At 35.9% G+C, this 23,420-nt stretch overlaps 1 protein-coding gene and 1 long non-coding RNA gene across 2 annotated transcripts in view; one reads left to right on the top strand and one right to left on the bottom strand.

The window, feature by feature from the left end:
• Window positions 1–2,303: 2,303 nt before the first annotated feature.
• Window positions 2,304–23,420, bottom strand: part of LOC135078307 (uncharacterized) — a 118,421-nt gene continuing 97,304 nt past the window's right edge. Inside the window, exons 10-19 of the mRNA XM_063972906.1 lie at window positions 9,674–9,818; window positions 9,166–9,423; window positions 8,663–8,792; window positions 6,684–6,847; window positions 6,238–6,469; window positions 5,989–6,150; window positions 5,572–5,723; window positions 4,620–4,732; window positions 3,674–3,856; window positions 2,304–3,341 (exon numbers count right to left, since the gene is read on the bottom strand). Coding sequence (XP_063828976.1) covers window positions 2,826–3,341; window positions 3,674–3,856; window positions 4,620–4,732; window positions 5,572–5,723; window positions 5,989–6,150; window positions 6,238–6,469; window positions 6,684–6,847; window positions 8,663–8,792; window positions 9,166–9,423; window positions 9,674–9,818 — 2,055 coding nt within the window. The 3' untranslated portion in view covers window positions 2,304–2,825. The remainder of the gene's footprint in view (window positions 3,342–3,673; window positions 3,857–4,619; window positions 4,733–5,571; window positions 5,724–5,988; window positions 6,151–6,237; window positions 6,470–6,683; window positions 6,848–8,662; window positions 8,793–9,165; window positions 9,424–9,673; window positions 9,819–23,420) is intronic.
• On the top strand, window positions 17,105–18,175 carry LOC135077831 (uncharacterized). The gene is made up of 2 exons (XR_010258521.1): window positions 17,105–17,339; window positions 17,951–18,175. It is a non-coding gene; the product is annotated as an uncharacterized LOC135077831 (long non-coding RNA).

Genomic DNA, 23,420 nt, shown 5'->3' with positions numbered 1-23,420 from the left:
TGAATATAGCAAAAGTCCCCGCCCTTAGCCCTTGAGCCGCCGGGAAGAGGGTGGTTTAAAGGTACCACTTTTCGGTTTTTGCTTAATCCTCGGAAATTATGCGTCATAGTGACATAACTACTATGAACCAAAAAAAGCTTATTCAATATGCTACAGGTGAGATAGTCAAGTTTTTCTATATCTTGTATAGTTTTCGCGGCATCTGCTCTAGAAGGTCTGTAATATTGGATATTTTATTTTTGTCTTACATGTTCCCATCAGGAGAAAATGGACTAAATCAACATTGAGCATTTTGTGGTAGATTGATATTTTGGCGACGCAGGGTCATTAATCAAAGTTAAATTTTATGCAATGATTTTTAAGCACACGAGTAAAAATCATAAACATTGTTACCACAAACACGCTCTACCTATAGGTAGTTGGTAAAAGTTGCAGTTGGAGAAAGAGTTCGACCATGAATATAAAATATATAGCCCGACCAGGAACATAAAAACCCTCGCCATGTTGCGGAAAACTAATGGTACTAATTTATTTTAATGGCAACAGTAACTAAAAACTTCATTGACATGTCACCTTGCATGTCAGTCTATTGCTGTCAAAGTGTAAACAAACTTTATTTTAAATGTACGCAACTGATTTTGTGAATTAAATTGCTAAAATCGTTTTATAGTCGTGAAAGAAAAGTGGTTCACAATGTGTTAAAGTATTTGTCGAAGAGAAATACTAAGGGTTTGGATAATATTTTCATTGATTAATGTTTCCGACAAAGGTTGTCAAATTGACTGACATGTTTATCGTATAGTACAGTCCACTATGAAAATTAGCTGTGGTTTGTTTCAACTACCTATTTTAAAAAAAATTGTCACTTTCTAAGTGTTGAATTTTATGGAATTGGGAAAGAAGTACCGAGTTTGAAGCGTTCATGAGCCGACATTGCAGTTGAATATTCAAGTTCTGAATTTGATTATTGATGAATAATAAAATAAATCCTACTAGCTCGATTGATGGTTTCATTTAATTTATTTAAACCAGGTTACCTATAATAATATTTTTTCGTTAATTTATGAAAATATCAAATTAACCCGTAATCCTGTATCCTGATACATAAAGTTAGCCTATTAATTTAACACAGGTACGACTGTACTCAGTGTTGCACTATCAAATGCAATTGACGCGCCTCTATGCCAGGGTTTTTATGTTCCTGAGGGTCTAGACAAAGTGCAAATTATAATCGCAAACCAGTTGAAAAGTGGTCGATAAGCCCCTTTTTTGTATGGAGTTTTGACGGATTCGATTTTCGATTCGATCAAAAAGTGCGTTTTGTCTAGGGGGGCTGGTCAGGCTATAATTATCATTTTCATACATCCCTGTACTTACAAAACTTTTTTGTATTTTAATGATTTGGTTACAATAATACAGGGTGGTCCATATAAGTATTAAAAGGTTAAAAGTGAAAAACTACGCGTTCACTTATAAAAATACATAATAATTAGTAACTAACTAAGTTTGATAAATAGTATTGAAGAAAATAAATAATAGCGATCCAGCAAGTTTTACTGAAAAACTAAGTTCACATTGTGCGATTGACAGCTGACAGGCCTTAGTGATATAATATACAATGTTATTATTATGAACATTAATTAAATACAAGGACAGATGCAAGAAATGTACACATTTATCCTGTAGGTAACACCTAAAATATTTCAACATTTATCAAGGCTTGCAGCACTTTAACTATGACGATGACGAACAGTATGAAGACATTCCAAGAACCAGATTCGCTATATTAATATTTTCACTATTCTACAAACAAATTATCTAAACAATATACAGTCTTGAGAGAGGTTGGCAAAACGAAGAAATAAACCATGTTTTAAAAGAAAAAAAAATCGGAATATCCATAATTTCCCCTAAGTTATTTAGGTAAACTACAATGAGAATTGTTTATCCAATATACTTGCAAGTTTATTCTGCAACAGCGAACACAGCACCTTGTATGATGAAAAACAAATGAATAGGTATAAAATGTGCGTTTTTTGTGCGTGAAAAGTACAGTGTTAAAGATTGGTAAGATTTGAGGTCACTGTGTTAGTTTTTGCCAACCTATCTATGACATCCTGTATATTTTTAATTATTTTAAGTTTTGTATAGTTACTAGATCAACATTTAGTTATTACTGAAGATTTATATTCTATCATTTTTAGAATAATCCCACTAAATGAATTACGAATCAGTCGTTTTTATAAGAAGTTGTGGAATAGTCATAATGGGGCTGAACATCCTATTTAATGATGATGATGATGAAGTTCAGGGTGATTTTTAATCTTTACAACATTTATTCATTTCTTTTGGGAAGTACAACAAATAAGAAATCCTTACAGTGTTTAGTGAGTGAACATTTAATTACATACACGCACTACAGTGATTGGAAACTCTGAATTAAAAATACATTTATTCCGATTGTCAATTTAACAAAATAAATTTGAGATTACATTATCACTGATGGATCACAGAAGGGGGCATTTTTGTACCTGGTGTAAAACTAACTGTTGCCAAACTAAGTATGATTTCGCAACTCTTTGGTACCAAAAATAGAGACGATTATACTGAACACATCTAGCTAGATGTAAAAAATATAGGTATCAATGAACAACAACAAGGAATAGGTATCCGAGAAGTGTACAAATATTTCTCGCACCTCTACTTAGTACATCTATAACAATAATACTTTTAGAAGGCGTCAACATACCACAATTTAAGAAGGACCCAGTCCAAACACTCTTCATAATCTATCTAATACACTGATATTCCTCACAGCTCCTCGTTTAAATACCGTAGTCAAAACTTTCGAATTCTGAGAACCTCGAGTCTTGTTTCTGTAAGCGTTGCTGGCAGGCCTCCAGGTAGCTGTCCTGGATCCTGTACATTCCTGAGTTCGCTTGGTACATCAACGTCTCTAAGATGCGCTCGTTCTTGATCGCCTTCGACGGGAGGACAACTTTGATCAATTCCTGCGGTGAGATCCTATACAGTTTGAGGTCTCTGGCTAACCTCTCCATAATGCATTTAAATTCATTTTTGGCATCAGTCTTATTAGCGGATTTGGCTTTGATTTTGTTCCGGGCCCAGCTGAGCATGGCTTCGAACTTCCTCACCTCGGGAACTTCCAGGTTTCGGCACATGATCATCTGAACCATGGACTCCGAGAGGTTGAGGAACTCTGGCGTCTGGAATAGCGCGTACGCTCGCTGCTCGATGAAGGCCAGGATCATATTCACCAGTTCCGATGCTGACGTGTATCGCCAGTAGTAGTTTTCTAAAGATATGAGCATGGTGCACACCTGAAAAAATAAAGATGTCATCAATATAAATGAATCCAATAAGAAAACATGATCACAAAAAAAGAAAATTTATCTGGCTTAGTTTGGGACTAGATAGCGCAGAGGATAATGTTCGTTCGTTCATTCGTTCGTTTCAGCCGAAAGACGTCCTGGACAACTGTGCGATGTGGAAGTTATTGGGGGAGGCCTATGTTCAGCAGTGGACGTCCTATGGCTGAAATGATGATGATGATGATGATTACACTAAGATCTCCCCAAGGTTTTCCACAACGACTATCAGTAGTTTATCATAAATCAATGAATACAAGAAAAAACTTAATGTTGGAACTTACAACTTCTATCCTAAGAAACTGCTTGGCGTGGTGGAAGCAGGCTTGCAGTAACTCGGGCAGGTCGTAGTGCTCCGCGGCGCATATCAGCCCCGGGATGGAGGCACAGGTCAGCGGGCAGCTGCCCGTGTGCAGGTAGTCCAGGAGGATGCGGAACGTTTCAGGGTCGAACTCGATGATGGAGAACTGGAAAAACAGGATACAAACGTGAAATATCTTTGAACATAGGTATCCAATTTTGTTGATCCTGATGATCGTACTGCTGCTGATCGTATTTTATTAAGTACTAGCGGCCGCCCGCGACTTCGTACGCGTGGACCTCGTTTAATTACCAATGACGATAAATGGCGCTTTTTACCCACGTCTTATTTATTTATTGAAATTTAGTTTGTCAAATATCGTCATAAATTATAGCCTATATGTTAATCTGGGTTATAAACAATAATACTGTAAAGTTTCAATAAAATCCGTTCAGTAGTTTTTGCGTGAAAGAGTAACAAACATCCAGACATCCATACATCCAGACATCCACACAAACTTTCGCATTTATAATATTATAGTAGGATTAGTAGGATCTTAAAAGCGTTCAGTTTACGACTGTGCAGGACAATCTTTTAGAAAAAATATCTTTCAGAAAGCTTATGTGTTTTGCTGTTGGTGTACCTTTATCAATAAAATAAAATTATGAAAAACTAATAGGATTCCTTTAGCTACTGTACGCGTACCTAAAGTTCATGTTATGTTAAGTAGGTAAACAAAAAATTCAAATTCATATTAGTGAATCTTGAAAACGGTAACAAAATTTTTTGGTGCTGTTCCATTCCTGGATCAAGAATTTGTGTCGTTGCCAATAACTTGCATTCCCACAATGTAACAAATATGTGTCATATCAGTCACAGTTACTGCAGGTATTGTTCGAAGTTTAGAAGATAGCGTGCCATACAATTACCTCGGTCTGCGCTAGTTTGGCGCGGTCCACTTTTTGCGCGTCTGCGCATACCGACAGTCTTGGTACTGCAAGTGCCGCGTTCTTGTCTTTTTCTTTATCTTTGCCCTCTTTATCTGGAAAAGAAAGTATTACTTGGTATTAATACCTAAGTACCAACTAATATAGGTAAAGAATGTAACAAAAAAATTTGACTACCGGGATTTGAATTGAGGACCAACTTTGTAAAACTGTACTTAGAGGAGCCATTTTGCAACAAAATGTATAACGGGACTCCCACCTCTCGTTCCCACCACTGCAATTCCTGTGTAGCCAAGATCTACAGCTTGACCGCCATAAAACCCAACCAATGAAGGTCAAGTTTGTCCCGGGGAAAGTTAAGCTGTCATTGGACCCGCAATAAATTAATCAGAAGAACATAGGAGGAGTTCGAAATTAAGGTTCGACTTCCCTCCATTGCAAAGCGGATGACAGGTGACAAACAAAGGTTTAATAACCTTTAAAAAAATATTATGCACCACTGACAGTAAATATCAAATAAGGGGGCCTATCTTATGAGCAATTAGCAACTACCTGTCAATAATATTACGAGTATATGCAAACAAAATGTATAGTCTGAAATTATGCTGATTTTCCTCATTTGAAATGCCTTTCCATTCGTCATTTTGACGAATAACATTACCTCGGTACTTCATGGGGCAGATCCCGCCTCTCGTTTCTGATCTGCAGTTTGGTCGTCAAAATCGTTGTAAATGGGTACTCACTCGAACAGTCCTGTGAGCTGGCCCACTTCTTCTAGTCCTCGGCGTTGAGCTGCGAGTGCTGCTTGCGGATGGAGCGGCCCCAGCCCGCCGTGATGGTGCCTAGGCGAGAGAACGCTCGCTTCACCATCTGGAAGCTTGGGACGCTAATGTAGTTCTACAGGGATCCTCAATGAAACCTTAAAGTTACTTACTCGAACAGTCCTGTGAGCTGGCCCACTTCTTCTTGTCCTCGGCGTTGAGCTGCGAGTGCTGCTTGCGGATGGAGCGCCCCCAGCCTGCTGTGATGGTGCCGAGGCGTGAGAACGCGCGCTTTACCATCGGGGAGCTTGGGACGCTTTTTGGCCTGGGAAGTTATATTTTTTTATTGTAACTCGTGATCTTTTATGGCATGGGAGGAATAAACGATAGTATGTCCATCAATGTCCGTAATATTTAGGCATGGGGAACGAAATGAATTAGTCATACTGGAAGAAAAAATCAGGGAAGAACTTTATCTAATTGAATAAAAACAGTAAATAGAAGAGACTTCTGGGTAAAAAAAAAAAGAAATTGAAAAGATTTTTGAGTAATAAATACTTAGGAAGTCAAATGTCGAAAGTGAAACTTACCTTGGAGATTCTATGTCTGGAACTTGAAGGAAATTACTGCTCTTCTGTCGTGCTGGAGTGGGTGATAATAACGTTGGTGCAGGTCTTGCTAGCAACTCTGCTACTGGCACTTGAGGGGACCCAAATCCAGTTTGGATGCCATACAGCATCTCTTGGAAGACCCTGAAAAAGTTGGATAAAAAAATGAAAAACACTGTTTTCTTCATTGCCGCTACGATCATTAAAGAAGATGATCTTAGAAGGTCTTACCTGCTTCTAACTCCTAATATTGCTCTGACGCCAATAAACTTAGTCTTCTGCTTGGATTGCCCAACGAGAAAAACGACATCAAATAACTGCGCGTTTTGGGCTATATTCAGTTCATTGTTTAAGAACACGCGGGTAAAGTCTTTCGCAAGTTGATCGTAGTCTTCGAACTGGTCCCGGACTGAGTCGAGGAGAGGCGAAGACGGCCGCATGTGGCCTATTGGACGCCAGGAACCTGTAAAAATAAGCCAAATAAGTATATCGTCAACAAATAAGGGCACATTAATGGGCCTCCCCGACCCATCGCCTGCCCAGCGCAGGACAAATTCAAAATTTGAATCTGGGTCGTGCTCCTGCAATGGCGACTAAAATAATGACCTGATGATGAATAAGAAACATCATTTCTAGAATTTTCAAAAACAAACAGAAATTCAAACAGAATACTTTACCTCTCCTGTAAGGTTTGGGTATCTGCCCAGTTTCGGCATGGTTCTGCAAGTTAGCCACGATGTCTTCAAGCATCTGGCTTCGCGTTCTTTCTTGCATTCTTGCGAATTTTGGCGCCGAATATGACGCTCTTTCGCCATTCACAATTTTTGTGAGGAGCCATTCTCTGAAATTATAGTAATTTGTTTCTGGTGACTAAAAGGTGCTTCAAAGTTCACTCAAAACTGTCTATCCGATAACTCCTTTCACTTCACTCCGCTTGTCAAAGTTTGCCTCACTCTAAAGGCATTATTATGCATTGTGTCAAAGAAGAACGGTCACGCCCCATACAAAAAAAACCCAGACCCGACAGAAACGAGACATACCTTAGTTTTTTTGTCATGTCTTAATTAGTTAAATTATATATTTTTTATATTCGAAATCTATGTATATCACCAAAATATTACCCTTTGTTTTTGTTCAGGCGTTATACAAAAACTAATACAAAATGCCTATTTATCACCAAAATTGGTAAATGTATGTACCTAAATGTCTATTACAGCAGCTATGGAATGTATCTAGGTGACCTGGAGATACAGCCGGATTATACAGGGTGGTTATACATATAGAACGATAAGTGATCTCACTCGATTATTTCTAACCTATACAAGATATCGAAAAACTAATTACTGATTCTGAAAGTGCTTCACGAGCTCTTTCAAATGGTACCAATAATAGGTTACAGATTATGGAAGCTGGTAACATAGAATTTTTGGATTTTGTAACTTCTTGTTTCCACCCTGTATAATCCGGCTGTATCTCCAGGTCACCTAGATACATTCCATAGCAGCTGTAATAGACATTTAGGTACATACATTTACCAATTTTGGTGATAAATAGGCATTTTGTATTAGTTTTTGTATAAGGCCTGAACAAAAACAAAGGTTAATATTTTGGTGTTATACATAGATTTCGAATATAAAAAATATATAATTTAACTAATTAAGACATGACAAAAAAAATGAGGTAAGTCTCGTTTCTGTCGGGCCTGGGTCACAGATGACCGTTCTTCTTTGTCATTTAACTTTGACTACACTCGTCGTCAAATAAATCGCACCTCCCGCGACAAGCACTTTTAAACGTATGCATCCCCACTTCCCACCAATATTGACACTACTTAAAAGCCTAGTTCTAAACTTGATTTCATTAAAGGAAAGGTTTTTACCCCAAAAATGTGTCTTTAGAAGGATCCAGAGTCACTTCTTCAAAAAATAGGTAGTTACGCTTGAGCCAACTTTTATGGCTATAAAACTGTTAAGTTGGGATTAATCGCTATCCATCGGTTAAAGAGGACACGTGAGATCATTATTTGGTTTTATTACCATAAAAATTGGTCTAATTGATCCCAGAGGTGAGCCCAAAGTGAGGTCTTTTTTCAAGTCACATTTATGGTATATGTTAATCATTTATTATGAAATTGAATGTATTTTTCTTTAGGGATATTTATTGGGCTTTCAAATAATACCAATATTGTTGGGGTACCATGATTGTGTCAGAAGAAAATCTTTAAAGTTCGCGTCGCGGAAGGTGCGATTTATTTGATGTTGAGTATATTAGATGTTTTCCGCGCTTCACTAATCTTCTTAAAGGTGAGCTCGCTGCACTTAATCTAAGTTTCATAACTTGTGCATAGTTGATGCAAACTTCGTGAATACTTGGCCCTTTGTGAAATGTTTTGGGTTAAATGCTTTTATAGTGCCTAATTCAAATTCAAAACGTTTATTGAATGTCACATTACAATGTATAATCACACATTATAATTTTAATTGATTCTATTACGTAAATATTTGAGACATGTTAACAGCAAAGCCAAAGCTAAGAAGTTAAAAGTTTTGTTTCGATTAATATTTCCAATACCTAAATCAAAAATTAGGTCAAATTCTTCAACCACACAGCACCTTCGTAATGAACTGACAGAAAGGCGCAAGTTATCCGTAGTTACCTGAACATGGGGCCTTTGTCAAACACACTCTGTTCCCAAAGGTACGGCTTGTAGGCGCCGACTTCGTCCCTTGTCACTACCGACACCTCATACCTGGTCGGCCTCCTTTTGATCTTCGCTGATACTCGTACTGGAATTTTTTGAACTACTTGAATATAATGTGGTACGTAAGAATTAATGAGCTTGATATAAAAGTATGGATTTTGTAGTTTGAAACTAACAGACATCAAAATATAAGTACATAAGTTAAAGCCCAGTAAAAACTTTTATCGATACGACCTATTTATATAAAACTTGTTTCTATAAGGAAATAAATGAGAAAAAAAATAACACAAATAATTTAGGCATCGGAATGCCGATTCGAAAGGACGTCAGTTCTATATCCGTTGTCTGCTGGATCACCCCATATAATTAGCTTATCTGGAAAGATTAACTAAAGAATGATATAAGAATATGACAGTAATATTCATATAGACATAATTGCAACCAAATTAAAGACTTACCTAATATAAAGGTGTGCAAAAAGTGACTCTTGATGCACGCAGGCGAGAACGCCGTGTTGTCCGCCTCCAAGAACACAACGCATACGATATCGTTGCCTATGTGCCGTTTCCTCTGCAGCTTCTGAGGGTCGTGCCTCTCGTACGGCAGGAGGGTGGACACGTGGAACATGATCTCGATGCCGCGCCAGTTGGTGTAGACCGAGTACAAGCCGGTCAGGTCGTGGACGGTGTCCAAGCCGCCTTTGTACTTGTCGAAGCCTGTAATAAGTTTGGTAATTTGATTTTCTATTGTTTTTTTTTTATCAAATATTTAATCAAAGTTTCAACCACAGGACGTCCACTGCTGAACATAGACCTCTTCCAGGGAGTTCCAGATTGGCTAAATTAATATTTTTTTACTTACTAAGTTATTATCGAAAAAAAGTGTTCTTAGTTACAATTATTTAGGTATGTTGTCAGAAAGAATTTACTGTATTTAAAAACTAGCTATAGCTCATTCGTTACTTACCTTTAAGCCGGACCTTCTCCCCTAAGACCTGAAGGAACTCGTCAAACATCGGCGAATTTTCATTATTGTCCAGAATCTCTTCCTCCGTGTACTGGTTCTCCTTTACGTAGATCACGCCCACCTTCAACTCCGATTTTATGAACACCTGAAAATAATTATTGTCATCTTAGAATTAAAGCATATTGTTTTAAATCCTCCTTACACGAACATTTTTGGATCAAATAAGTTCGTATGTAGATATTAAGATGCCTCCTGCTATTATAAAGGCAGGAGGGCGAATTCAAAATTGAAAACCATTATTCATTTTCGCAGATCCTTCAGCCACTATTCTAGTGCAAACATCAATTCACATCATCATTAAATTTAACGATCGCGACCCTCAGAAATAAAAACATGACTATTGAGACAACAAATTGATATGTGTAACAATGCAATAAATTGATCTGTGTCTAAGTATACAAGTAGAGCAAGTGAATTTCCTTTGCACGCTACATTTCATATTCAACATGACTCGATAAATCCTTGAAATATCGCATTGAATTCTTACCGACAATACGTTTTATGCAACGCAAGACGTTTGAAGTACATTTAATTTGGAAACGTTGAACGAATTTTCGATTTAAATTCCGTTCGGTAACTAAATAATGATCCACCCCTCTGTCAGGTCAGGTTTCACAAAACGACTGTTTGCGCCTTCCAAGGGTTAAAAGCATTCTTAGGAAGTCTCGGATTGCCAGGTTAGCTTAGTAATATCATCATGGTTGTACACATTTTCTTAATGGAAATGGCTACCTATTCTGCCTATAAGAAAAATCTTCATAATTTTCGTGATTAAGAGTACGATGACAGACGGCTTTCATTGGCTTTCAGTGCCCTGAGAAGGGTCTACATATTAATAAAAATGTCTCCATAAAGAAAAAGTGTATTATACGTATTTTATTAAAATCAATTAAAATATTATTAATAAGTAAGTCACTAAGGTATTATTAGAAAAATGCATCAAGCTTAATCATGACATCGTATGAAGTTGACAAAGGTGCGTTTATGTATGTTCTTCTTTCGCCATTCTTGTGGCGGAGTTTTAGGCCGACGCTGTGTAGGTTTGTTGTCGACGCGACAAGAAGAAGAAAATAAACGTAAAAATCACTCTACATTTTTTAATTGCTATAATCAAAAGAATATTAATACTATACTTAACTGATGTTATTGTTCATAAACAATAAGAAAGAATACATAATCATATCAGATAAAGGAAACGAACTTAATAACCAATTTGCGTACTCAACACCGGGAACAATCTATCAGTTTTCTATAGGGACCCAATCTATTCAGGATCTCCGTAAGTGGGGTATAAGCTCGGGGACAGGCACTCATTATCTATCCCATCTCCGCTACAGGGCTCTAGCGGAGCGGATAATAAAAATAATGACCACTCCGCTGATAATAGTAACCGCATTAATGAGATGTGCTAAGTTTATTTCTGACCTAATTGCGGTATGTGTCTTTTAGATTAATATTAAAAGCCATTTAATAAATTTGATTATTCAATACAAACAAAAAACTGAAAATATTGAGCTTTTTAGATAGAGCTGCCAAAAAGTGGAATTTTTGGACCTTATTTTTCAGAACTTAGGGAAAACATTTTAATTTAATTTGGAGCCTTAAATGTTTATATAAAATGAAAAACTTTATAAATATATCAATCCTCCACTCAACTCATTGAGTTATTATGTACCTAATTACTTTAATGACTCAACTACGAATCCAATTCACTTCGTAGTCTGACTGACGAATTTCAAACGTTCAATTAGTATGTAAGCCTCGTAAATGTAAAAGCTTCTAAAATATTTAATTCCTTCACTCAACTACGTTTCCAATCCACTATAAACGTTCAATTAATATTTCAATGCGATCCAGACTGCCGCCGGAGTCTATTGAAACCCGATTCATAGAGACAAAATGTCAAACGAAATTGGACCTACACGGGAATCCACTCAGTTTTACCGAATTCAGACAAAGCTATTCCAGCCTCGATTCTGTTAGCGAAAGAGAATATAACCCGTTCAAATATAGGATCGAGAAACTTCTAAATAAGTAGTTCGTTAATTGATATTGACGTAGATACTCGTTTAATATCCATCGGTTTTTAGTAATTTAAAAATTTTAATGAGCGCTACGACGATGTCTACGGCTGCAGTCGTAGCGATGAAGTGAACAATTTGTTTCGTAGCTTTGGTGTGGAATAATGGCATAAATGCTACGAATATTTCGTAGCGTTGGTAATTTGGCATTTTTACGATAAATATAATGTACGAGTATATCAATGATAATGATGGATTAATGATGTTATAGAGCTTTATTAACTTGACTGTTCGAATAAGAAAAATAACCACTTTTACGAAATACTACCAAAAGATAGAAATGTAACTTCTATCTCTAGCACTTAAGAACTTTTTACCTACAATTATTATAAAAAAAATACTGCGGGCTAATTCAAATGCATTTGTCGAGAGTAGAAATCGTCTGTCAAATAATTTTCTAGTAATCAATTTTGAACTGATTGTCAAGGTAATACAGTTGAAAATTGAATATCAAAGCCAGACTACGCCTAATGTCAGATCAGCCGATGGTAGATGCCAAATTTCCAATATCGCGTACGAAGACGGAGAACTTTGTCAATATAGTGGTACATAAGGGTCATAATTAGTGGATGCCGACGATTTTCGCGCTGTCATCTCAACGACTGCCCACCCTTGTCGTTAGAGCAGTCGACTGGATAGAAAGCATGGAAATAACATGGTGATTGATAAACTAGGTGCAAATAAACATATTTTATAAACACAGAATGCTTTTTGCTTAAATTTGAACATACATTTACCATAATATAACTTATTACACTTATGTCTGGATTTGTAAGCAGAAATATGGATAGGTACCTACTGGATGGAGTGGATGACATAGTGGATGGCGTGTTTTGTAAAACTGCAAAAAAACTTTACCACTAGCTGCTACTAACTGTAACTTACACAAACTTCTGCCGTTCACCGCTAGGGGCGCTGTGCAATCTGCCATACATTTTGTACGCACTTGGTAAGGTTAAACTTATGGTAGAGCTACAGAACTTTCATATAATAAATTATCATGCGCAAAAATTAGTCTGGGCCCGCCATACACGGACAGTTCGAGCAATTAGCCAGTGGTCAACATAAAGGCACGGACCGCTTTTGCAGCCAGTCAACAGCTTGAATCTACCATTGATAGGTAACTGCTGGAGTAGTTGGTAGTGAAACTGCTCAACAGGTCACAATTTCATTTTCATTCAAATCAGTAGCAACATTGATTTTGAGGAAGAGGAACCACTGCTACTTTGTAATATTTGCTCGAGCAGTCAGTATAAAATATACCTGGCAACTGAAATTTCACCGTGCCGAAGTAGTCACAACTGCTCGAGCAGTACCGTGTATGTGTGTATGTAGAAAACAGTTGTCAGTATGCAGTTGCAGCTAGAAGCTGTCGTAATTGTGTAAGAGTGCCTAAAATGATTTGTGTCTTAGTTTTACTGCTATAAATTTATACTACCCATACCAATATTATAAATGCAAAAGGAATCTGTCTGTCTTGCTTTCAACCGATTTTAACTCCCGGGAAAGGACATAGATAGTTTTTATCCCGGTTTTTGAAACAGGGACGCGCACGGTAATGTATTTCGGTGACAGACAAAATTCCACGCGGGCGAAGCCGCGGGCGGAAAGCTAGTATAAGTATTATAACCCATGCTTAGAAAGGCACGATAAATGTTGGTCTGGGCTAATATCTCTTTTCGTAATTTTCAAAGGCTTTACAACAGTTTTTAACTGTATTATCACATTGTAACACCTATATTACTATTATGGAAGCAATAAACGTATTGAGTATTGAGTATTTGATAAAATCTAACATTAAGATTGACCCCTTCCCTCGCACACCCACATCTCTCCACCTAGATTAAATTATTGTCATTATTTACTGTGTTCATTTGATTTGGTGCATAATCTGAAAACTTTAAAGATTTAACCATTTACAATGAAAATAACACTAGTTTACAAAAAAAAAGTTTTTCTTTTACCCAAAGATAATTCATATTGGATGTGTTTTCTACCAGTCCCCTTATTACAAAAATATATGTCTCATATTTTTATCACGTCACGTGTTTGAGATATCCACATTAACCTAAGTAAGCTGTCTTGTTAGCCGTGTCGGAGTTTCTACTTTATTTTAATTGCGTTTAAGTATTATTTTAACATTTTTACTTGTTTTAAAATATCACCAAGGCAGTGTAAATTAAGCCCAAATAACTTTTACTGAGTTTGTGGTCAAGTTATATTGTCAAAAAGAAAAGAACAATCACTAAGGCCGTAAAACGGGCCTATTTCTATTACTTTCAAATCTCGGTAACAAACCTGATAAAAAATGAGTTCCTGGTGTAGTGTGCGAAAATTTGAGAAGTATATTATTGCACTAGGCTGCAGGAAAAAGAAAACATATACGATTCGGCACTCCAATGTCATGGAGAGAACCAACAAATCAAACTAATGACTGTTACTTCTGCCTCACTAAAACTACAGGTTTTAGCAACAAAAACCAAGAACATACAATATCCTGATGTTGCATCAGTCACAAAACCTGTGCTACAATCTGAAGGAGTTCTTTATCCGTCATTACCCAGCAATTCCAGTAAGGGAAAGATGATTGGTATTAATTTAAAGCAGTAGTGAAAAGTTTCCTGGGAAACTATTTTATCTGAGAATTATGCAGAAATTATTTCCAAATTATTGAGGAATTACCAAAGAATGGGTGTGAATAAGTCGTTAAAAATTCATTTTTTACATTATCACCTGGATTTTTTTCCTGAGAACCTGGGAAGCGTGAGTGTTAAGCATTGCGAAAGTTTTCACCAGGATTTGAAGGTTTTTGAGGAAAGATATCAAGGAATTTGGGATAAAAATATGTTAGCGGATTGCTGCTGGTCTATAATAAGGGAAACTGATACTAATCAGTATAAAAGAAAGAGTAACACGACTCATTTTTGATTGTTTTTAGAGATACATTTATAAAAATGATAAAAATTAATATAATCAATATTTACAAAATTTGACGTCCTAAATTTTTTCTAAGTTCAGTTTTTAAGTAAGGGTTAATAACTCTACCGATACACATCAGTTTCATCTCTGGGTAAAAAACCTTGTAAACTAGTGATTAGCTCGAATTCGTATAGTTTTTTTTATTTGTCATTTTTGACAATTAGTGTAATGTTTTAAATAAGACCGAAAATGATACGATTTTCTTTATGGTTTTTGTATTAGTTTGTTTTTAAAATTCACTTTATAGTAAATTACAGATAAATCCAGATTTAATCACAGTGTTATTTATTAAACTAGCTGTGCCCGCGACTTCGTCCGCGTGGAATAATGACTTTGGGTAGGCACTTTTAATAATTTAGTCTAATTATTTTACAAATAGTTTTTGCCCGCGACTTCGTCCGTGGAGAAGTCGAAAACGTTCTCATACGATTATTTTTAAATGTTTTAAAACTTACACGCTCGGTGATCAGTGTTTTAAAGTGACTTTTAGTATGGAAATGTCATTTTAAAACAGTGATCAACAACTGTGTAACTTTTTATTAGTAAGGGGGTAAATGTTTAAATACTTTTAAAATATAAAAATCAGGTTAAATAAACATGAAAATATTTTTTTCTTATATTTTATGAATATGCAGCTCGGCCTTTGATCCGGTGAAAGTTACTCGGTGGTATTATTTTTTTACAACGAAATCGAAAACTACACCTACCGCAGTATTATTGGTAAACTTTTTTTTTATATTTTCCTACGGGTGCTAGAATCACCAAGCTTCCAGCATGCCACTGGCCGTGGGAGAAGGAGCTTTTCCTCAAGACTACTCCCACTACCTCAAGGGCCTCCGCCAAAACTCTCGCGCGAAAATGAGTTTATGTATACATACAGCGCAAGCAGGTGCCCGCGGCATGACTTTCATGCATTACTATGCATTGTTGGGCGAGCGCACGCAGCGGGCACCCACTCCGAGGTTAAGTGGAGGCCCCTAGAGTATGGTAGTCGTTAACATGACGTCATGATTGTAAAAAAATGCACTAATGAGTAATTAATATCAACTTTGAAGCAAATCACCACTAAAATAACTTTCTACCCCTTTTTAACATAGTTAGGGGGTGCATTTCACTAAAATACGAAACACGTCTTCCATTAATTCTGTTATAGAATGCTTATGCAAAATTTTAAGTAGATTGGACGAAGGAATCTCGTTATTTCATACAAACTTTGCCCCTCCTTTTTACCTCCTTAGGGGTAGAATTTTGGAAAATCCTTTCTTATCAGATGCTTACGTCATACAAAGAACACACCGTCCAAGTTTCAGGTCTTTACGATCAGCGGTTTAGGCTGTGCATTGATCCATCAGTAGCGCGCGTAGTACCTACTTGATCATTATTTTGCTGCGATGTGATTTTAAAACTGGGATATCTCCTAAGATATTTATTGAAATCGAATGGTGTAAAGGGCAAGAATGTTTAAAATTAAATACTTGTGGTGAATAATTTATTTATTTGGATAAGGATTAATATCATGTTTATAAAAACACCTTCGCAAATAATGCATTATTTTAAAACAGATTTTTTTTGCATAAAAATGGTTACTATGAGCCAACCTTAAAAGATAGACATATGCTACCGCGGACTTTTTTAAAGAGCTTTTAAAGGGGAACAATCCTGTCATACATGATTTTTGCGAAACTTTAACCGTTTACGCAGCATCAGCTCTCAAAAGGTAAAAATTCATTGATTTGAAATATTCTTGATTGGTGCTCCGCTCCTATTGGTCTTAGCGTGATGATAAATAGCCTAAAGCCTTCAGGGCTATCCAACACAAAAAGAATTTTTCAAATCGGTCCAGTAGTTCCTGAGATTAGCGCGTTCAACCAAACAAACAAACAAACAAACTCTTCAGCTTTATAATATTAGTATATTATAAATGTCTTCATTAAAGTAAATATATTATGTAATTTTAACAGAGGGACTTATATTAGGCTGTCTTTACATAACTAAATTATTATTTTATAGCTCTAATGTAAACTTTCATCAATCATTCCTCCCTCCAATCCAATGACATATAAAAACATCTTAAAGATGACCTAAACTCTATGCCTAAACTGAACTGTCCCACCAAACTCATTGATAAGGGGGCGCTACCGTCGTTCAACTATATAGTTTCCAACATGGCAAAAAATCGGAACCAGCGATCCGGTATTGACGGTGGCGCCCCGCTGCCAATGTCAAGGTTTTATTTCTATCATATTTTTTTTACCACCAAAACTGTCAGATGCTATTTTTCAAATAGCCTTAACCTACTATTTGATACAAAATCTAACGAAATGAATACTTTACATTTCTTGTGGGCTGCCCACAGGGAAGAATTGCGGAGAAGGCGGAAAATGCGAGAATTAGCCAGAATATATGAAGAAAATTTTGAAGACATGCCAGAGCTTCTGTTCAGGCAACGTTACAGGCTTAACAAAGGCCAATTTCAGGAGCTTTGTCATATATTGAAACAGGAAACCTCTTTGCGGGGAAATACAATAATTTCTCTGGAATCCAAGGTTTAATATCTTACTTAATATTATTTAAATGCGAAAGTGTGTGTGAATGTATGTTTATGCGAGTATAAAGATAAAGATACATTTATTTGTTCAAACATGTGTAGGTACCTACATAAGGTGTTAAGTCAGCATTTAAAATGGTATCAACATGTCTTACCTTTGCGGTGTACAAATTAAAATTAAATTAAAAGAGTATTATGAATGTTACTCTTTCACGCAAAAACTACTGAAGGGATTTTGTTGAAACTTTATAGTATTATTGTATAAACGTCATAATAACATCCTACTAATATTATAAATGCGAAAGTTTGGATGTCTGGATGTCCGTATGGATGTTTGAGTTTGTTACTCTTTCACGCAAAAACTACTGAACGGATTTTAATGAAACCATACAGTATTATTTTTTATAACACAGAATAACATTATAGGCTATAGGGGTAAAACAGGATCCACGCATACAAAGTCGCGGGCGGCCGCTAGTGCCCAATATATTGTTTGGATAAATTATCTATCAAATTATTATCTTCTTAGTTTCTTCTCCCTTTTCTTTATTTTAAGAAATGCTGTCAAAATATCTGATTACTTAACTAAAACTTGTAATATTGTTTAAGATGAGCTGCCTGCAGGATCTGTTGCAACAGCCACTTTTCTGGAGCATTTTAACAATTTATTTGATTTACTTAATGCGCATGCATTCACCAGACTGGCAAGAAGGGAAGCAATCAGTGTGTATAATATTAATTAAAAGATTTTGTTTAATAGAGAACAGAAGGTTCTCCACTGAATCTGCCTAGTAAAGGCTGCCAAAAAAAAATAAAAATATTAAAAAATTCATACCTCCTTGTTTTATTGAAGCAGATCTATAATGTACATTTGTTTAGTTTTGAGCAAGTTAGAGCAGTTAAGCCATAAAATTTGTTTCTTCATAACTTCTTGCTTTAAATTAAATGAATGAATGAATAAATAAAACTTGAATAATTGTGAAAGAACTGCGCTGCCCAGACAGTAGATTTATTAAATTAGTTATAGCTTTCGATGTTTAGGTTTCACAAATTGAATACCTTACTATGAAGTTTTCACAGTTATATCCTAAATCCTCTCAAAATTTGGTTGTGTTGGATGAGTTTTTTGAAAAGATCACTCTGTCCAGGGATATCCGTAACCGAAACTTTCGGTTATCCGAAACCGTAACCGATTTAAAAGTTTCGGATGTAGGCAGTTTTAATTGTTTTTGTATAGCATTATATGTAAAGGCAAAACAGTCTGATTTACCTTTATAATGCCATCTAGTATAAAGGACAATGTTCTTTCTCCATACATTGTTCGCCGTTAGATCAACAGTGCCGAAAAAATACTTTCTAGGTTCTAAATGACACAAATCTTTATGTAAGAACAATTATTCCTGGCGGACCAATTCTATAAACTTATTGATAGCAATATTGTTATCATAACCTCTTACTTACTAGTATTGTATTATAATATTGTATGCACATCGATTTGGGAGATGTTCTATATTGTAGTTGTCGCAGCCAAATTGTATTATAATATTGGACGGGTTTTGGAAATAGCTCGGCGTTCCACTTTTATGATTTACTTACTTACATTTTGCACGTAAATAAATAACATGAATCCTATGTTTACTTTCCACTCTTGACATTTAACACGTGACTTACCAAACTAACTATCTCCATGGTTACCGTCTTAGTCTATGCATGACTAGGGATTGAACAACTTTTAATTGAATATTATTATCAATTCTCGATAATTTTTATCGATTGAAAAATATTCGGTATTTGAATCGAAAGGTATATTCAATTTTATCAATATCAAAATATTCAATTTTAATAATAAAATAAATATTATTTACTACCACCTATGAAATGTTCTGAAAATTGCCTGGAGCGCTCCCCCAATCCTGGGTTTTCCCTTTCCAAGCTGAGAGGACATCATTTTGGTTCTATCGATACATTATAAAGGTACTTAATATTTGAAATGTATTACCAATTATTGTTATAAGCATTTTGAGTGAATAAAACTTTCAATTCTATTAGAACTTTAGACATTTCTCTCACTTTAAGCGGCATTGGATTTTTCATCGGATTTTGAAACTGTTACAGATATATTAAAGATAGCTGACCCGGCGAACTTCGTACCGCCTCAGCGTAGAGATTTTCTTTATATTTTTTTCCGTAAAAACCTTGTACAGAGTATTAGAAAACTACAAAAAAAAATCAGCCAAATCGGTCAAGCCGTTTTCATGTTATGTCGTGACAACGGAAAACGGGTTTCATTTTTATATATATAGATGATCCCATATTTATGTCATTGTCAATATCAGTATTATGATCACAATTCTTTTTATTTTATTCATGACCTTTTAGACCAGTTGGACACATTAGATAGCTTCTTGTAGTATCGTGCAATATATTTTTAACTTTTAATTAAAATCTAGTCATACTGTAGCAATTTGGACGATTTATTTTATTTACAAGATCGGTATCTTATTGTCTATGATGACCGCAATCAACATCACTATTACGTGGATTCCTAACAATGAAGTACGGCATTGCCTTGTGCCGATTTTACATAGATTTTATCGACACAAATTATGGAACTTCATAGGATATGGAGCAGGCCACGCCCTAAAATGTCCGGATGTCGTCATAGTATTATGGAATACATATAAAATACTTTTATTATTTCATTTTCTAATCCTCAAGTGTCCATTACAATCTAATTAATATTTATGTATTCAAAAAGTAAGAGATCAATTTTGATACTTTACTGCTGTGCCCAGGAATCTGAGGCCGTTTCTGACAATGTCCTTTATATTATTTATTCGATGTAAAGTGTGCGGCCATGAATGAACCGAAAAAAATATCCGTAACCGAAACCGGTATAATATTATTCCTATATCCGTAACCGTATCCATAACCGAAACTACATAATATCCATAACAGCCCTAAGTAACTCAGTCCACACTAGAGATGGGTTTCCACCCGGGTAAAAACCCACATGAGGGTAAAAACCCAATAAAAACCCGTTTCATTCCACCCGTGGGTGTTTACACCGGGTGAAAACAAATAATTTTATAATTATTTCAATTGGTATCTTTTCTTTATTTTTATTGAATTTTTCTCATTTAAGTTTATTGATTAATAAGTAATAAGTCAAATTTAACACTAATATGCATTTATATCGTTGCAAAAACGTAAAATTGATCACGTTATGATGATGTGACCAATTATTTTATAAAATGGTGTTATTTCAAGAATCGTTGAACCGATTTAGAAGAAATTTAGTAGGAACACAATAATTTGTGATCATGGCAAGGACATGGAGGGGGGGGGGGGGGGGGGGGGATGCCAAAGATGCCAAAATCTCTCTTTGATGACATTACGGTATAAAGTTACAAATAACAACACCAACTACAAAGTACTTCTGCTTAAAAACTTGAAATCGAACCGCCCTTCCTCCACTGCAACGCATTGTAACGTTTTTCAAGACCTCCTCTCCCCCCAGATTGCATTACGTAACACTAGAACGCCCCCTTAGCAACAAATACCACTTCTCACTTTAAAAAAACGCTATTTTTGTTTTCACCCACCAGAATGGGTGATAATGGGTAAAAACCGGGTTTTTACCCAAATCACCCAGTTTTAACCCAATCGGGTGAAATGGGTTTTTACCCACTACCCATCTCTAGTCCACACGCACATGGCTCAAGGGTATAGGTATTTACAGCTTAATTACTATCCATTCGCTTTAAGTTTGCCGCTGGCGATATGACGTCACTCGAAGGGAAACGTCTATAACTATAACAAACTATATTTAGAATGTTTTTTATTTATTAATATTGATAAGAATTGTGTATTTGCATAAAATAAGACACATTAATTGCGTTTAGTCACTAACCGATTGCCTTGAATCGCGGTTGGGGGAGGGGACGCGCGTTTAGTTATGGAGTAGTGTCGATGGGAATGAAGATGTATGGTCCTTATAAATAACCCATTACCCAGGACACTACTGGCTTGGTAGTGTAGAAGGGAAAAAATATTCCCCACGACACTACTGGTAGTGTGGTTTGTTGGTGCGGTCGGTCAGAAGGGCGGCAAACTTAGCGCGAACGGGTAGTATGTGAGCCATTCCACACGTGTACATAGGTACGAGTAGTACCTATGGCATGCTATGCTAATAATAATTATTATTGTCTTTGCAACACGTCTAGCATAAATATGTAGGGTATACCTACTAGGTAAAAATAGGTGATTTATTGTAGGGCTTTTGTTCACACGGAAAAAATGTCAAAGTTTTTAGTTACTTATCAAATAGGTAGTAGTAACATATATGTAGAAAACAGGAACTTAGATGCCAACGAAAGAAAATAGGCTATCAAATGTTGTTTTGGGGACTTACCTTTATAAAAATATCACATTTAAAAATTCATACCATTTGTTGTTATTTAAAAAACAATGTCAATTTTGACGATTAACTGAAAGTCTATTATCTATGAATATAGTAGCGATATATGGTATCCAGCGGCAATGGCAGTGCAAAATTTTGACAATGACTGTAGTTATCATACTTCGAGTTTGTCCATGGAGACGGCAAAAGTCCTTTAGTTGGCCATAAAGTAAACTTAACGAAAAATGTTACTTAATTGATACCGAGGCGCAACCTGGAAGCATTGCTAAGTGTGCTCCTCGTTACTGGTTCATCGTTCGTCATCGTCATTGTTCGTAAAAACCGGGTCGCGGCAGGCAAATAATAAAATTAGTCTTATGTCTTCTCCCTTATTAACTTCGATGGATAAATAGCTAAACCTCCTTGCGCGTAACTGACGTTTGTTGGAAAACCGATTTTTTCAGGCCATCGGATTTTAATTTCAAAAGTCTTTGACCAATCCCAGTTCATATAATAACTATTATGACGTTTTCTATTGGCCAAAAGATTTAACTCTCTAAAAATCCGCGTGCAACCATATCCTGCTTAAATATTGTGCACTTTATTGAGCACAGATTAAACAAGCTAAATGACAAATAGAATAGATTGAAATGACAGATTGCACTTGAATTACCCTACTGGAATATTTTGAAATTAAGCAAATAATCATAATCATATTTTTTAAATGTGATTATTATTTCGAATACTTATAAGTATTCGTTACTTATTCATACTCGTGTATGATTTTGCAAAATAATTTAAATATAACACAACAAAGAGATGTCTCACAAAAAATCAGGACGTTGTTCCCGAGTCAGTTCAACTTTGGTTTCGGGGTGGAAAACTGTCACTTATCGTTACCCGTCGTAAAAAATATTTTTCTTGTGTCAAAAAATCGTCACAAAGGAAAATACGGACTTTTACACACACATAGGTGGTACCTATTTCTTAGACTTTGCCGAGTTATTGTTGAACATTTTAGATTGAGTAACAAACTAACAAAATTAGTACTAAGTTTATTGTTTAGAGTTTTAGAGGTTAAATACTGAAACAATACTAGTGTTAATAGTACTTGGTTTGTTTCGAGTCGATTTCGATTTCGATCGATCGATCTATTACGATTCTCAACAACTAATTATTTAACACCTTGGCAGCAAAAGTCACAGCTTTTTCGCACTGAGGTTCTTTTAAGCAGGTGAGGGAACTATAGTATAATCCATCATGGTATTTCATGCTGCCATTATGCGACAATGACATGCGATAACTTACAGTGCATATCGTTAGGTATTCTAGCATTTAACTAACAGAGTCCGAGTCAGGTGATTCCACAAGTAACTGCGATTGAATTCGTAGCTCTTTTTCCCGAACATCGCGAAATAATACAAGAAATATGTCGAGGACCGTAATCATAATAATATAAATGTATGAGCCTGATCCTCACGTGATGGGACGGTGCCTGATGTAGCCCATCGGCGTAAATGAACTATGGATTTTTCGTCAGGCGCTGAATATCATATGTTTATACTAGGACGGGTGGGTGTAAGTGTAGGTAATATTATCTATAAAATAAAAATAGATTCCAAATGTAATATTCTTTGCGACTAAGTATAACATTTCGCTCATCACAGTTTCTAACAA

Source organism: Ostrinia nubilalis, chromosome 14 (genome assembly GCF_963855985.1).
Source record: "Ostrinia nubilalis chromosome 14, ilOstNubi1.1, whole genome shotgun sequence".
NCBI classification, from domain to species: Eukaryota; Metazoa; Arthropoda; class Insecta; order Lepidoptera; family Crambidae; genus Ostrinia; species Ostrinia nubilalis.
This window is presented reverse-complemented; position numbering and strand designations above follow the sequence as displayed.